Raw genomic sequence first — 17,273 nt, forward strand, 5'->3', positions numbered from 1 at the left:
ATATAGAAACTTCAATGAACGAAGCTGCTAGGAAACTGGGTGATAATTATCAAAGGTTTTATGGTTGATAATTATTTTATAATTTTTTGAGTATATCTCTCTGCTTTAGTCTGTCAGAGTGAACATGACTGGTCACATTTGTTAATGATGACTGAACATTCTGTAGGACACAAGAATGATCTTCAGGTCATCATGCTAAAGATAAATTTTCAACATCCAGGACTTAGGACCATAAAAATAAAAGATTTTCCTGAAAATGTCTTGACCCCAAAACCGTATATTAGAAGTTGTATATTTTAGGGGCGCCTGGGTGGCTCAGCTGGTTAAGCATCTGATTTCAGCTCAGGTCAAGATCTCATGGTCCGTAGGTTCAAATCCCATGTCAGGCTCTGTGCTGACAGCTCAGAGCCTGGAGCCTGCTTTGGATTCTGTGTCTCCCTCTCTCTGCCCCTTCCCTGCCTATGTCTCTTTTTCTCAAAAAATAAATAAGCATTACAAAAAAAGTTATATATTTTATCACCTCATTGTTATGTACATAAAATTATTCTAATGAAATCAGAATTTGAGGGGATCTACTATTACAGTGGGATCATTTCACATGTTTGGTCATAATCTCTCCTTAATAGCTTGCTTCTTTCTCTGCAGTGTATGTGCCTAAGTATGACTGGCACATTGGTGTGTGTGTGTGTGTGTGTGTGTGTGTGTGCGCGCGCACATGCATGCACACGTGCCTTTTTCTAAAGGGCAAAAAGGAGCAATTGACCACTTCAAACAGTGCAACATTATCTTCATCCCTGTAGAAGAACTTGGAAGATACAGCTTTACCTGAAAGTCTTGGATGGCTCTTCTTCAAGAAGCAACCAGGGCTACGGAGAATGATTTCTGGAGGGCAGGTCTCCCTCTGAATTACAAACTGGTGAACCTAGAAGGGAAACTTCCTGCTACAATAACACAGCAAGGCGATGTGATGAACACTTTTATTTACAAATATAATTAAAAGCTCTGACAGTTATCATGCTCTTCCTTGGAACCTGAAAAATGTTTTGTTTTGTTTTTTTTAAAGTGCATGCAAAAGAAGTAAAGCCTTTTTTTTTTCATCATTTTTTATTGTAAGAAAATACACAGTTTGAAAGTGTGAATAATGCAATATTTATGACCAAGTTATGGGACTCAGGGAGGGGAAGGGAAATAAAGAAAAAGATCCAGATGATCTGATTGAGAGACAGTGTTGAACTCCAAATACTGAATTGGAAAAGGAGGAAGGTGGGGAGGAATAGGAGGAGGAAGTAAAAAAATTTGATCAGAGAAACAGTTAAAATACAATATGAAAATAAGTAATACCTCTCCTTAAATTCCTTCTATACACAAAATACACGATTTGCCAAAGCCCAATTTGTGCTACTGGGATTCTGTGAGCTCCTTAAGTGTATTCACATCCTCTGCAACAGCAGAAAATGATTATGATACAATCAGAATATGCTGAAGACAAGTTAAACTCTTGCCAGCAGGTTCTTAAAAATCACAAGATCTCTTCACCCCGCCCACCCCCCCGTCCCCAAAAAAGTAATAATATGTCACCACTGATATGTACATCACAATTAGTTTCTGTAAAATGTATCAAATTTTCAATCTTTAATAAAACTTTGTTTTTTTTTATTCCTGATGAATAAATACCAAAAAAATAAAATAAAATAAAATAATGCAGCAGCTAGTTAAGGTGTAAGGCTGCGGATATTGTGTCTCTCTCCCCCTTGGCATTTATTATTATTATTATTTTTATTTTTATTTTTTTGCTTTACTTTCACAGATTGGTGGTAATGAGTGATTGCTTAAAGCAATATATACCCACTTTTTTGTTGTTGTTGTTGGTTTATTGTTTTGTTAAAACTGTCTCCAAAGTTTTCACTGAAACATTTTGAATCACATCAATACTGTGACGTGTACTATGAATAGAAGAGATGGCCAGGTTTTGGCCAGCACTGAAAGTTGACACGGGGGGAGGAAGGGGCCCCTGATGGAGTAAGAATAAACAGGCACTAGTCCGACACGATGTCAGTAAGAGTAAGAGAGAGAGAGAGTGAGAGCAACGCCCGTTAAAATGGGGAATGTGGTTTTGCAGGGTCTGAATTTTTTTCTGTTTTCTTTTTTTTTTCTTTTTTTTTCTTTTTTTTTTGTAAATGGCAAAAAAATTTAATCTCATCTATAGTCCTCCTTAGGAAAATCTAATGTAACCAAATTCCCAAATCCCATTCTGAGGCTCTCCATGTCAAAAGTTTCAATCTCTCGCTCTTGCCTTTCCAATAGGTACTTTATTCTCTCGCTGCGTTCCTTCTGAAGGGCAGCCAGCTCTTCTTCAATCTGAAAAAAGCACAAGCAAGGAGCCGCTCTTAGTGGCAGGCGCTCACAAACACACACATCCACACACATGCACACGTGTGACGAACGCACACCCAGGAACTAAGCGTAAACTAGACTGGGGAAGGCTGGGAGAATCCTGGGATAAACGTCTTGTATCTAGTCCATTATATTCAAAATCTGCTCACAAGAGTAACAATGTTTGGGGCCCGCCTGGGGCGAGCCAGCGCTATCATTCTAGCAGACCAAGCAGCTTGGCTGATCCGGGTCAGTGTCCTGTCTCAGCAGGAGATGGCTCAGGAGAAGCTAAAAGACACTCAAGCACAATTAGACTGTGCTGCTTTCCCATAGAGAGCCAAACGCCCCCTGGGTCATTAGCAATTTAGTTCTAGAACAGGAGCTGTGAAAATAGTCTCTTACGTTGGTCTCAGGGAAGTATCAGAAGAAGGTACAGATAACTGGTTAAGCAAATAAATGCTTAACAGCTTTTAGATGCTTTATGAAATCTTTTCTACTTCCTATTCCTCAGCAATATTTACAGCAATGACTATTTCACTTCTGATAACATTTATTATGCGGGGCAATATCAGCTTCTCTTCCTCTTAATTTCTTTTAAAGAGCCCTGCTGGTGATTTCCTTCGGTTTAGAAATAGCTGGAAATAAAAAAACAAACCCGCATCTGGCTTCCTCGTACCATTCAGCAGCCATGCTATCCGCTCATTGTGCCTTTCACATGTGTCCTATCAACTACCCGGTGACCCATGTTGTTCTCCTGGCTGTGAAGGCACAGGGTTTCCTAGCAGGGTAATAGAAAGAGCTTACTTAGGCTGTGGGGTCAGACTTATGCGAGTAACTTCAGCATTTGGAGCCTTAGTATCCTGCCTGTGGGACGGAGATCAGGCCTACCTCTCAGGGGTCCTAGGAGTGTAACAGCAGATAATGAGTGAACAGCGCCCGGTTTAGGTGCAGGGGCCGGGCTCTGCGAAGGGCAGCTCCCTGGGCCAGGGCCTGTCCTCCGCGCAGCTGTGCGCGACCCAGAGTAGTGCTTTCGTACCTTCTGCTCAAGATGTGCCCTGCGCAGAGACACCCTCTGCTCCAGCTTCTGGAGCTCTCGCTCGTGCTGTGCCTCTGTCTGCATCTTGATCTTGCTCTGGTAGGCGTTGAGCAGCTCCATCTCCTGCTGTAGCTGTAGCCTCAAGGCCTGGCACTCAGCTTCTTGCGCCTCATCGAGCCGCAACTGTGGGGCACAAAAGACACACGCTGTAATTCATCCCTGGTTCACAGTGCCTGCTGCCTGCCGGAAGATGCCTCCTTGTGTAGAGTGGAACAGACCCCCTCAGAACACCAGAGGCCCCGGGTACATTCAGAGTTAGAAATCAGAAGTAGTGCGTTCTGCCCCATGGGCTACAAAGTTCTACAAACACATTCCTAAAGCATTCTTTCTTAAGAAAACAAACACATTCTTTTCTTAAGAAAAACTGGTTTTCTTAAAACCACAGTAGCAGGAGTCAGGAGGGCTACGTGCCCCAGTGATGAAGCCGGTGGGTGGGTTTTGGATGTAGACTCCCGAGCTTGAGGTCTAGCTCCACGATTCGCTCGGGTGTGTTACCTTGAGAAGTTACTTCTCTGGGTCCCGTTTTGTTCCTCTCAAGAAAATATCAGTAATAGTTCCTACTGTCTAAGATTGGTATGAACATTAAATGAAGGAATTCACACGACATCCTAGGCATGGTTCTAGATGCATACCAAGCGCTTAGTAAATAGTAGCTGTTATCATCATTTTGGTTTTGACTAACCATTTTCATACTAATGTATCTTTAACTCTCAAACCACCATACATTGAGATAGCCTTAGCTCTAAAAAAGGAGTCAAATCTCCATTACACTTGGGGCCTATCCCACAGTACACTTATGATCCTAGCAAGTGATGGCGGTCCCTACTGCTGGCCATACAAGTTGTCCTGCTGGCCAGCCAATCTAAAACTCTTCCCCACAGAAGACAGCCAAGGTTCAAAATCTCTTCCCCACAGAAGATAGCCATGATGATCCCAAGGAGCACATTTGGGTTTGAAACGGCAAAGCCCAGATTATAAAGTAGGCCGATAGAGTGCCCCTTGCTCCCTCTAGCTCCTGAACTTTGTATTATTATGCCACGCTACTGATCCTGTATGGGGAATGGGCCAAGTCAGCCAGCACAAATGCCAACCTTTCAATGAGCATAACTGAAGGTTTGGGGCTATTAGTGGGACTATGTTTTGAGATTGATGATCCTCCTGTCTTAGGCTTGGTTTTGTCTAAATCTATCAGGCCCTCAGTTTAGCTGGGAAGTTAAGAGATTAGAATCCTTGAATTAGGTAGTTCTGCCAACACTGAATTTATCCACATGTGTCTACACAGACCACTTCGCCAAGACACTTATTCTCCATTTTACACTCCCTTCCCTAATTGGTGCAATTTTTGACAATTAGCAATATATTTCAATATCTTAAGAAACTTTTGGTATGTTATTAGAATAGTTTTAGGAAGTTATCTGCACAGTGTCTTCTTTAGTACTTTAGAGAAGTATATCACATGAACATAAAATAAACAACAATCATATCTCCATGGTATTTTCTAGTAATTAATCCTACCCAGCTTTCACTAAAATCCGCTGAAGAGGAAACCTCTTTTCTTATTTTCCCAAATGAAGGGAGAAGAGACACAAGATACGACAGTCTCCAGCAGGAGCAGCCTTACAGATAAATGCCAAAGGGTTTACTGGCTCCCAATAAAATGTATCAATTCCCTCTCAATATGGGAGTTTCCTCACCAATAAAGGGAATGAAAGTCTGTTCTTTTCTCCTTGTTTCTGTTAATTATTATGAGCCCTGGCTCAGTGGGTGAGAGGTTCGTCCTATGGGCAGTTTAGACCATTGGAACGTCTCCATCTTCTCTTCTTTCTGGCGTTCTATTATTAATGCCCGTAACTATGTTATTCCGTACCAGCTCTGCTCTGTAAAAGTGCCAGCCTAGAAATCAGAGAGGATATTCCAGTATCTGCTGTTCATCATCCCAAAGTTGCACATATCAAACTCATTAAAATGTTTTAATGAATTGTAGGTAAATACCATGTCTGTTTCCTGAAGCGGATTAATGTGAATGAAAGGAGGTGATGGCAGCCTCATAACGTAATATGGCCAGGCTTACAAACTCCTCCCGAAATGGGGTCAAATCCCAGCTTCATCACTACTCAGCTAACTACCACTGTGTGAGCCCCAAAGCCAGGAGCTGGCACATTATAGCCCAAGGGCCAAATCTGACTTGCTGCCTATTTTTGTCAATAAGGTTTATTGGAACACAGACATGCTCATTCATTTATGTACCATCCAGGACTGCTTTTGCACTACAACAGCAGAGTTGAGTAGTTGTGACAGCGACCCTGTGGTTCACAAAGACTAAAATATTTATTACCTGCCCCTCTACAGAAACAGTTTGCCAACTCTTGCCCTAAGCAAGTGGCTTTACTTCAATAAACCTCAGTTTCCTTGCGGGTAAATTGGGGTTGAAACAGGAACTACTTCAAAGGTGAAAGGGGTTTCACAAGAATGAAATAACACTTAAAAATATCCAAAATAGTGGCTGGCACATGGTAAGGAGTCAGTAAAGGATAGCAGCATTTATCATGCCTACTTGTATCTCCTCCCTGCCTCAGAAGAAAGGGCATTTCCTTCCTTTTATTCAAGGGCAACCGTGAACCTATATTCTTGGAGCCCATTCTGTCCATCTTCTATAACAATCACTCATCAAGTACTTGGTGTATGCCAACCAGGAATTGTTGCAGATGCTAATAACACAAAGATGAACGAGATGAAAATCCTACCGGCCTTTATGTCCCTAGCAATTCTCTCTCCCCTCTCCTACCCATGAACCTCTCCCTGTACTTTCTCATCCTGCTCCTTACTTCTATGGCAAGGGGTCTTTATCTTACCTGACTCCCAGCAGCATTTAATACCATGGATTGCCTTTTTCTTCTGGAAATCTCTCTCTTGTCTTCTGAGATACCACAGCTTCTTGGTTTTTCCCTCCCTCCTCTCCTTTCCAGCTACTTCCTCCCTTCCAGCCATTATACATGGGCTCACGTCTTCCTCTAACCTCTCTTCCTAAGGAATCTCGTCTATTCCCAAGGCTGCCATTACCATCTATATTCGGATGACTCCCACCTCTACACCTCTATTTCAGACTTCTCTCCTGAGGCCCAGACTAGCTTATCTGGTCTGCTAGAGACATCTTCACCTGGATGGTGCCCAGGCCCTCAAGCTCAGCATGACTAATATTAGCTAATGATCATTCCCTTCCCTCTTCCCCAAGCTGCTCAACTTCCCTCTTTACCACAGAGATAAGTGGCACCACCATCTACTGTTTTGTTCAAACTAGAGACTGGGAGTCATCCTTAATCTACTTCATTCTCTGTGTTCACTCTGTTACTAAATGCTTTCACTTCCACCTCCTGCTTCTCTCTCAAATTTCATCACTTTCTCCATCCCATCCCCCCTTCCGGTCTAGCCACCACTTGCTCCTGCCCAGGTAACAGCAGCAACTATATATACACCATCCCCTGAGATCCATCTGACCATCTTCCAGGCCATTCTCTGCCTGTCACTGGACTGATTGTTTAAAAATGCAAAGCTGATGTCAGTCTCCCTTCCCTCCCCCCACCACTTAATGCTATTCTATGGCCTCCCATTGCTTTTAGGATAAAGAACAAAATCCTTAAGAAAACTTACAGGCCCCTGTGTGATCTGGCCCCTATTTACCCCTCCAGTCTTACTCTCATTTGGTCTTTGACTCGTTCTCTATATTCCAAACATAATGGACTCTGAGCTCTTCAGAAGCTCCTGTCTTTACAAATACAGTTCCTTTTGCCTAGATGTGCTCCCTACACCTCAGTTTAAATACTCATTGTATCTGTGAGGTCTTTTCTGACTCTCCAGACGAGCCTATGCTCCAGCTTACATTGTTGGCACATTGCACTTACTCTGACGTTACACAGAGAGGACTCTTTCGACCCGCTTCCTCACTCCTCCATAAATTCCAAGAAGACATGATTGATGACTGTCTTACTGCAGTACCCCAGGATGCCTAGGGCACGGTAGGGCACTCAATAAACAGTTACTGGACGGACGGATGGATGGATGAATGAATGAATGAATACACTCTTACCCTCAACCTCACGTTTAAGCCTTTCCCAAATAACAGAAGTCCTCTTTCAACTGTCTCTTCCTCTAGCTACAGTTCTTTCTCCTGTCCTTCACTGATGAGCAGCTGGGAAAAGTAATCTCATTCGTTATAAAGTTTCTATCTCACTTTATAATCACGTTCTTCAACACACTATAATGTCTTTCACTCCCACCCCTCCACTGATTGTCTGTGACACTCACTGGACAAATCCACTGCTAGGTCTGGCTGGTCTCTCTGCCACATTTGAAATGATCAGCTAGAAGCTTCTGTTCTGGTGTCTATGACATGATCTCTCCAGTTCCCCTCCCACAATGACTGTTCACCTTCTTTGGTCTGCTTCTACTCTGCTCTCAAATGGTGGTGTCCACAACTCTTCCCTTGGTCCTCTTCCTAATAAAAATCTCCTGTTGCTAGAAGGACAGGGTATTCCTAACAGCTGCAACTTCCCCGTCTAACATAACACGGATGCCTAGTTATTTGTTTTGCCTACTAACACTCTCTTGAACTATAGATTTCTATCTCTGTACCTCTCTACCTGGATACCCATCTAGCTCAGATAACACGTCCACAACTTGGTCAATTATCTGCCCAGCATCCAAACTCACCCTTCCTTCTATTTTTCTATCTTGCTAAAATCATGACCCATTCCACTGTTATTAAACCTACCTCCCAAATTAGTCACTGAGCTCCCTCTATTCTAACTTCTAAATATTTCTCAAATCCTTCTGCCTCCTCACCATCTCCAGGAGCATGTTCTCAGTTCAGGCTTTCAATAGTTTTGTTCCTGGGTTATAAGGTTTTCTTACCGTCTCTTTATACCTACAGTTGCCACATTATTGCCAGTATGTTTCTAGACCATAAATCTGATCCTGTCACTTTCCTTCTTAAAATAGCCTTCAGCAGCTCTCCACTGTTAATAGAATGATGTCCGAACTCCTGACTGTTGAGGGTCTGATCCCCAACTATTCACCTGCTTCCCTTTATACTCCTGCCATAACAACTACTCATTGTTCTTCAAACGTGCTGTCCTCTTTGAGGCTTTGCATCTTTGCATTTACTGTTTCCTCTGCTGGGAATAACTTTTTCCTTTTCCGTCTGTTTGACAAACGATTACTCTTTAAGACTCATCTCATTGGGAAAACTTCACTGAATCACAGGCAAGCTCCCATCCTTGGGTTACCACGACCTTTATGACCTCTCCAGTTTGGGCTCCCACCATCCTCCTTGAACTTTGTATTCAAACCGAAGTTCTTTCAGTCCCCAAATGCACACTTTCCATCTTTTGGGTCTTTGCCCACGTAGGCCCCTTTCCATGGTGCCTGTTTCCTTCAGTACATTCCTTCAAGCTCCTTGGCTCTTGCTGGGAAGGTTTCCCTAGACCAGATTAGCTGTTCTCACTCATCCTCCCATAGCTCCCCATACCTCCCCATACCTCCCACTGCAAAGCACTTATTATGCTTTTTTATTATCGCTTAATTATCTGACTTTTTGACTAACAAATAGCGTGAAGACAAGAACCGACTGTTGTTTCTCTAGCTTATGACTCTCTCTGAGCCCGGCAGAGTGCTGAACACAGATGCTTAGTCAAAGTGTATTGAATGAATGTGTCTGTGTGAGTGTGTCTTATTCATTCGTGTCTGACACTAGTTGCACAATCTTTGATGAGTGAAAAAATGATATTATGTGCAGTATCTATCCCATCTTGCCCTCAAAGTCCCTATGTGCCACGGGTCTGATTTAGCACGTTATTCCTTGAGCTCTGTCTTACAAGACACACTCCAGCAAATATCCACATTGGCTTGGCTTTATTCAGCGTCGTCACTTCCTCGGTTCTTTGGGCAGAAAAAACGCCAATATCCTAAATTTGTGCAAGAATCATCTTGGGAACAAAACGCTGGATCTTGAATTTTCTTGATTCCCAAAGCTCTTGAAGGTGTGGCACCAAACCTAACCACTTACCGCTTGAGAAGCCATCATTTCATTTATACTCTGTTCATACTGCTCTGCCAAAATGGCAAGTTTTCGTGTCTGCTCATCTTTCAGTGTCTTTAAGATTGTTTTGTGCTCATTCTTTGGAGTAACTTCCAACTGGTGATTCTTGAGTGCTTTATACTGTTTGGTCTGTACTTTGCAAGTGTCCTGAAACTGTTTTTTGATTTGCATTTCCATGGCCTGTGCAGACAAAAACGCAAATACATTAGTAAATACAGAAAACTTCCATTGTAACAATACAATACAGGTGCTGGGACCCGTTGTCTTTTGGTGCAGGGACCCACATTGCTAGTCAGTAATGATGAAAATAATACATACGACACACATAAGAGTTAACTGCCAGTACTTTCGGTCTTATATTAAATACATAGAACTAATTTTGAATTTACAGACGGATTTAAAAAAAATGAACCACTACAAGGAGATCACAACTCTAAGCAGATTGTAGAACTACTGAACTAAACTACGAAGCTTAGTTTGTTGAAAGCCTGCTCATTATTTTAATGGCTTCCAAGTCAAAATCTTCGGTGTCTTCTATTGTTTGTTGTTTTCTCCCCCTATGATTTTTGGTCGTCTCCCCCCGCCCAACCCAACCCATTTCCAGGTGAGAAAGGGGGTGGCAATGTATAAGCTGGCTGTCACTGCTCTGCATTTCCTTGACAAATCAACAAAGAACATCTGGATAATACCTCACATCATAATCCAATGCCACTGGATTTCAGCCTAAGTGTAAAGGGAAAAGTGATTTTAGATTTCTTCCCCTGTGAAGAAGTTAGACTTTCACGTGGCAATATCAAATATGCATTTTGGCAAGGAGGAGGTAGGCCGTGTTACTTGAGTCCCGAAGGTGTTCATCAGGTTGCCTCATGGTCACATGTGCATATCACGAACACTTGGAGTTGTGATGACAGAGATCACTAATTAGACAGGTTAGGATTTGGCAGGTTAGGCAGGAGCATGGCCACTGTGAGGCTGGCCTTGTATCTCTGTCAACACTGACAGCGACCCCCTTGACATACAGCAATGGCTTAGTCCACAGAGCCTGTGAATCAGCAGTCAGCTAAAATTATCTGCAGGCAGTGAGGCCCAAAGGAATTCCAAATCTCTAGTGCAGGGCCTGGCACATGTAGATTCACTCTTCACTCCCATGCAGATGTCACTACTCAATCATACTCTTTCCTACCAAGCTTGGATGTAGCTTTAGTCTTTCTCAATACAGAAGCACTCAATGTAGTTACTACGAATAATCCAGCATGACAGATGAAATCTCTCTGCCATATACCTGCTAGGTAACTTCCTCATCTCCTGGGATTAGAACCACGGGCTGCTGTTTGTCCGCAATTTACCATTTTAAAGAGGGCAGGACATGAAGGGGTCAGAGAAACTGCAGGCCATTATACAAAGAAAAATGGAGAGATCATCCAGTACAATGGTTTCCAAAGCAGCATCTCTTCAGGCGTTTGTTATATACGGCCTCTGTGCTTCACTTCTGGAGATTCTGATTCCGTGGGTGTGGGGCCCAGAAATTTGTAATTTTGAGGAGTTGCCCAGGCACATCTGACAGTCCTCCAGGCGCAAGGACTACGTAATCCAGCACAACTGTATCCTGGAGCACAAATAGGGAACCACTTCCGTTTCCTCTTACCTTTAAGTTTTTTGGCTGTTGCCGAAGTTCCATGACATGCTTTCTGTGCAGTTCCCTTTCTCGCCTCTTATTGTACTCCAGCTGGTTTTCCAGTTCAGTCTGGTGCTGTAGACGGATCAGGTCCATGCGTAGCTTCTGTAACGTGTGCAGCTGCCTGTACTCCAGCTCTCGCGTAGACTCGTCATGTCGGATTAGCATGGCATGTTCCATCTCCTTCTGGGTCCTCTTTTTATTTAGTTCCTGCATTCAGGAGCAAAAGATACATGGCGAGAGGTGACTGGAGGTGAATTAGAAGGAATGCACCACTAAGTGAGAGATGGCGAGGAATGGCACTACAAACGGTCTCTTAATTAAGCCCATTAGCACTCGGCAGCACGACTCAGTGAGATTAGATTAACTGTCCCTGGAGGTTTAGGTTCTGTTTGTGGGTCCATCACTTTACAAGATGGGCAACTTCACAGCCATCACAACTACACCAGCTGTAAAGTGGGATTAATTCCACCTGACCCCTTCTTATCTCCTAGAGCTGCCATGAACCCTCCTCAGGTGAGGTCTCCTGGAGAGATCTAAGTACATTTTTCTTCAGTTACGCCACTGGTTCTCAATATGGGCTGCCCATTAAAATCATGTGAAGAACCTTTGCAAGCTTAAGATGCCTCAATCCTACAACCTGAAGTCCTGATAACTGTCTGGGGTGGGACCCTGACATCACTATATTTAAGAGTTCTCTAGGTGAATCTAACGTGTAGTCAGACTTGAAAATCACAGACTTAAACTGGCAATGTCTGCAATATTCTTAGTTTTCTTGGGAAAAAAAAACCCCTCATTTTTGCATGTATTAGAAGTAGGCCAATGATCTGTTTTTTAAAATCTCAGAGTAGGGGCACCTGGGTGACTCAGGTGGTTAAATATCCAACTTCGACTCAGGTCATGATCTCACAGCTAGTGAGTTCGAGTCCCACGTTGGGCTCTGTGCTGAGTGTGGAGCCTGCTTTGGATTCTGTGTCTCCCTCTCTCTCTGCCCCTTCCTTGCTCATGCTCTGCCTCTGTCTCTCAAAAATGAGTAAACATTAAAAAAAAAAAAAGATCTCAGAGTAAGAGCAGGCTGGGAAAAAACAGATGAGATCTCTTGTCTTCCATTTTTTCCATTAGTCTGTTTAATGATTTCTGGATCAAATCATTCTGTTCTTTCCAGTTCTACTCATGTCTGTCTGTCTTTCTTTTCTTTTACTTTTTGTCCTGCCTTGTACATTTGTTTTTCTGTCTTTAAGGGGGGAAAGAAAGAAAACTAGAAAAAAAAAAAAAAGAGAGAGAGAGGTAGTCGGGTGACATCTTGCCACTCACCAGTTCAAGAATATTTCCTAAATGGCACCATATCCAAGATCTGAACCCTGTGCTCTGGGTACTTAAAAATGTTTACTAAGCCATGATTCTGTCCTCAACTTGCTAACACTCTAGTAGGGAACTGTACTACACAGTTGTTGAAGTGCTATATGCTCAACTCACAGCCAAGTGAATCAATCCGTTTTCTCTCCTGGGAATTTGGAATTGGGATGCAGAGACAGTTAACCTCTAAGTGTGGCTGGAACTGAGGGGCATATAAAAACTACATATGTGGTAGCCACCCACTGCTATGTGGGCTGAGGGTTAGAGAAAGCTGGACTTCAGAACATAAAGAATGAAAAAGCAGACAGACATGCAGGGAATATAATGATGCCCATATTCCTAACTGGTAAGCTGTCCTGTACACCAGCTGTATTATTGCTATTGGGTTTTACAGAATATTTCTATATTTCTGTAATGAATTCCCTGGTTTTGGCTTAAACGAGCTCAAATAAATTTTACTAACATACAGACAAAAGAACCTTAATTAACACAAGGAAGTAGGTTTTATGTATAAATTAAAAAAAAGAGAAAGAACAATGTTGAAAGTGGTAAGTGCTATAAAAGAGGCAAACTTTATGCTGTAAGATTTCTGCAGAGGTTGGTATTACTATTAGTTAAGAAGGTCAAGGAAAGAAGAAGGCTTGTGAGTTGGACTTTCAGTTAGAACAAGAGTGCCTCTCTTCCCTGATAGCATCCATTATGGGAGAAAATGCAAGTCATTTATTTTCACACAATATCAATAACATTTGTATATTGGTGTTGGTGAGAATATCTTGCATACTTGGGCCTTGTATGCATTTGAAGAGAAGTCCTTTAAACAGCACAGCATCTATTACTGGAGCAAAGTCACTAATCATTCATTTGTTTATTCAGCAAATATTTGTTGCACACGTCCTATGTGTCAGGCACTGCTGTAGGCACTAGGGATAGAGCCATGAACAAGTACATCCCCTCAGGGAGCATGTTTGCTAGTGGGGAAATATCTAAAGTATAAATGCAATTTGTATTTGTTTTAAGGGAAAAAGATAATCTCCTAGAGCATCGCTCCCCATTTCCTCCTGCATTTTGCTTTCCCTTGTTGTATTTTTCCTCTACCTGGACCATCAAACGGTCTTCTTTTAAAAATCAATAACTGGCCCCTAGGTGGCACCAAAGGATGGCGAGGCCTCAGAGACTAAAGCTATTCTAGGCCAGTGACCAAGAGAAAAGCCAAGGGAAGCCCTTTCAATTAGTAGAGGTCCTGTTCCTAGATTACTATTTCATTTTTAACCTTTGAGTACCAGGTCTCCCGATACTGGACATTTATTTCATTACATGTTTTCCTACACTGAGAAGTCCAAACTGAGTCTGGGCTGCCCAGAACCCCGAAACATATGGGGGGGGACAAAATACAAGACAAAGCAAACAACACTTTCAGAAGAAATCAAACGGTTTCCTTTATGTCTAACGGCATGTTTCAGGATGCTAGCCACAGGATATCTGCATCCGAAATGCCAGGGCTACAGGTGACTGGTTTTAAGAACATGCCACCCAGCTAATTCTGATGTATTGTAAAGTTTGAGAATCGACAGAAAAATATTCAGGGTGTGTGAGTCAGTCATTATGTATGATGTTGGGCACGTCTTTTAATATATGTTTTAGTTTCCTCAGGTGTAAAGTGAGGATAACAGTACCTACACCATGAACTGTGATTCTTTGTGAAGAAATGAAAGATCGTAAGAACCTGCTTTGGAACATATTAACGTATCATTATTTTTCTGTATTCAGAAGTGAAAATTTGCATATAATATCTCAAATCTAGTGTTTATAAATGATTTAAAAAGTGAGAGAAACACGATAATGAAATGGTTTTCCTGTCAACAATTTTAAGTTATTCCCTTTACCTTTAATTCATACATCTGGGTTGCTGAGACATAAGTTGATAAGCTGCCATTATTATTATTATTATTATTTTGACTTTTTATGAGCCTATTGCTGTGCCTACGTAAAAACGTGTAATGTGCTTTCAGTTTTTTTTTTTTTTTTTCAACGTTTATTTATTTTTGGGACAGAGAGACACAGAGCATGAAGGGGGGAGGGGCAGAGAGAGAGGGAGACACAGAATCGGAAACAGGCTCCAGGCTCCGAGCCCTCAGCCCAGAGCCCGACGCGGGGCTCGAACTCACGGACCGCGAGATCGTGACCTGGCTGAAGTCGGACGCTTAACCGACTGCGCCACCCAGGCGCCCCTGTGCTTTCAGTTCTTAAAGGTGATTTCTTGCATCTCATTCCATGCCCACTGCAACCCTATGAGGTGTTAACATTGCAAGGACTTACCCCTTTTACATATGACAGTAAAACATTTGGGAAGTGAGAGACTAACATAAGATCATTCAATTTCCATAAAGCAGAACTAAGGCTAAAGCTCAGGTCTGGGGATTTTCAACAGTTCCCATTAAAAGATGTCCCAGAGAATGGTTCACGTTTTCCTGCGTTCCGCTGTCTTTCAGCCTGTGACACAATATTCTGAAGAATCCCTCTGTTCTGGCTAGACACGATGCAGTGGTTGTTTCATCTGTACAAATGACACAACGTACTGTGCGCCTGTGTGCACACCTTTAGCTCATACCAATTAAATAAAGTGAGCTGAACAAAAACAAAAGCAGATTTAATGTACAAGTGATTTTGCCCACCAACGCACTCCGCGCCTGTATGCCCTGGAGGCGGTTTAAGCTGAGAGACACAAGGGCCCCCTTTCCCTTGGCTCACATCACACGCTGTGTGCATCTCCCCAAGCTGAGAGAGAGCTTAGTGTCAAAACACATGTACTTTTCATACACCACGGCCCCTGAACACATCACCATACTATATAAGACCCTACGTCCTGTGTAAGCTGTGAATCCAGGCCGTGTCCCATAATAAACCCTTCCCAGCCACGATCCAAGCGCGACTGACTTCTTTAAAGCGAGCTGATCTCGCTCAAGTAAAACATTTTGTCCTCGTGCCCCATGAGGTTGAGTAAGAACTAGAGTTCAGACTTTTGATGGAGATGTTGTTAGCCTATGACATTTAACGCTTTCTTAGTTTCAGTTCTTGGTTTCCTAACTGGTTAGAAAATAGCGAGCGTCTGTGATGATAGAGGAAGAGGCTCAACCCAGTCTATGGTGGTCCTTTTAAACGTTTCCATTAATTAAAAGGATTGCTCATACTCAGTTTTGGCAAAGAAATAGACAAGTGCTCTTTTTGGTGGGAGTAAAACCCATAGAGGGCAGTTTGGCAATATCTATTAAAAATTTACATATATACACTGTGACCCAGAGACTCCACTTCTGAGGATATATCCTACAAAATATTTGCATACATGTAAAAAGATCTGTGTACAAAGAGGCTCCCTGTGGCACTGTTAGTAATATTATAAAACGTCAACAAAATATCCACTGAGAAGTATGTCATTAAATAAATAATTTTATAGCCATACCCCCCAAGTTTACTATTAATGGTTAAAAAGAACCACATAGGGCTGTATGTCCTAGAGAGTAAATGAGAAAAAGAAAGAGAAGAGTTACAAAAGAGTATGCTAGACATTTTTGTAGGTTCAGTATCCATTTCCCTTCTCTTGTTAACAGGCTCCTCTTTTTTGCTTGAGAAACTCCTCCACCCTATCTGTAATCAGAGAGTAGCCCTCCTAGGAATTTGAATCTGAAGCTGAAATGATACAAAGATTAAATATGGTGGGAGGAAATACAACCAAACGGCAGTGCTCTGAGGAATGTCCATTAGGCTCTTGCTCTCTAGGTCACAGAATTTGCTTTTCCAGCTTGATTCTTCATCTTTTCCAGCTTGGTTCTTCATCGCTGTTATCTACCGCATATCCTTCCAACAAATTCCTTTCCACGCTCATGCAGCCAGAATTTGTTTCTATGGCTTGCAAATCAAATAAACCCACTGATACTAATGTAACCTTATTTTTGTAAAGTTAAAGTTTTATATAAGCTGAATGTATGAGTACATACATACAAGGAGAAAGAAATCTGGAAACACAGATGCCAAATTAATGGTAGTCAGGGTAGAGACTGGGCGGTGTGGGATTATCAAGAACTTTCACTACTCAACTATGTATTTTTCTGTGTTTGTCTTTTGTTTTAATGTTCTTGCATTACTTTTGTACATAAAAACTTAGACTCTTAAAAAAAGTACCCTTATAAGAGTTATTCTTCACTCAGTTGACTAGAACCTGGTTCTAGTGAAGTCACAAATAATAGTTTCTATAACTTTTGAGGAATAATTGTCTTCTACAGCTTTTATTGGCACTGATTGTTCCCTTGGCTTCACACTTCTTCCAAATATGTGCTATCAGAAGAGAAATAACTGCCCGAAGAAAAGAATCCCAAACATCTTATTTCCAAATGGCTACTGGGCTTTTTCACTTGGGCTTTTTTGCCTTCTAACAAATATGGCAACATGTCTAATATGGAATTAATCAGTTTCTTACTGACACCTCTCTCTAGGCTTCTCTGTGTCTGACCAAATTTACATGTAACTAAGCCTTGAACCCTAGAAATAACTTTGATTCTACCCTCCTCTTTCCTCTCATATCCTACAGTGTGCCCAATCCTGCTTATTTTATATTCAAAATACGTTTCAGATCCGCCTGTTTGACAGGTGCCACCACCATCTTTGTCCATACCCCATTTCCTACC

At 42.1% G+C, this 17,273-nt stretch overlaps 1 protein-coding gene across 3 annotated transcripts in view; it reads right to left on the minus strand.

Moving 5' to 3' along the window:
* Positions 1-1,096: 1,096 nt before the first annotated feature.
* The window catches only part of TAOK3 (TAO kinase 3), a 182,738-nt gene continuing 166,561 nt past the window's right edge, over positions 1,097-17,273 (minus strand). For all 3 annotated transcript variants that reach the window (XM_047827793.1, XM_047827794.1, XM_047827795.1), the window contains exons 18-21: positions 11,209-11,448; positions 9,531-9,743; positions 3,410-3,592; positions 1,097-2,358 (exon numbers count right to left, since the gene is read on the minus strand). In XM_047827793.1, coding sequence (XP_047683749.1) covers positions 2,197-2,358; positions 3,410-3,592; positions 9,531-9,743; positions 11,209-11,448 — 798 coding nt within the window. In that variant the 3' untranslated portion in view covers positions 1,097-2,196. The remainder of the gene's footprint in view (positions 2,359-3,409; positions 3,593-9,530; positions 9,744-11,208; positions 11,449-17,273) is intronic.

This window comes from Prionailurus viverrinus, chromosome D3 (genome assembly GCF_022837055.1).
Source record: "Prionailurus viverrinus isolate Anna chromosome D3, UM_Priviv_1.0, whole genome shotgun sequence".
Taxonomy (NCBI): domain Eukaryota; kingdom Metazoa; phylum Chordata; class Mammalia; order Carnivora; family Felidae; genus Prionailurus; species Prionailurus viverrinus.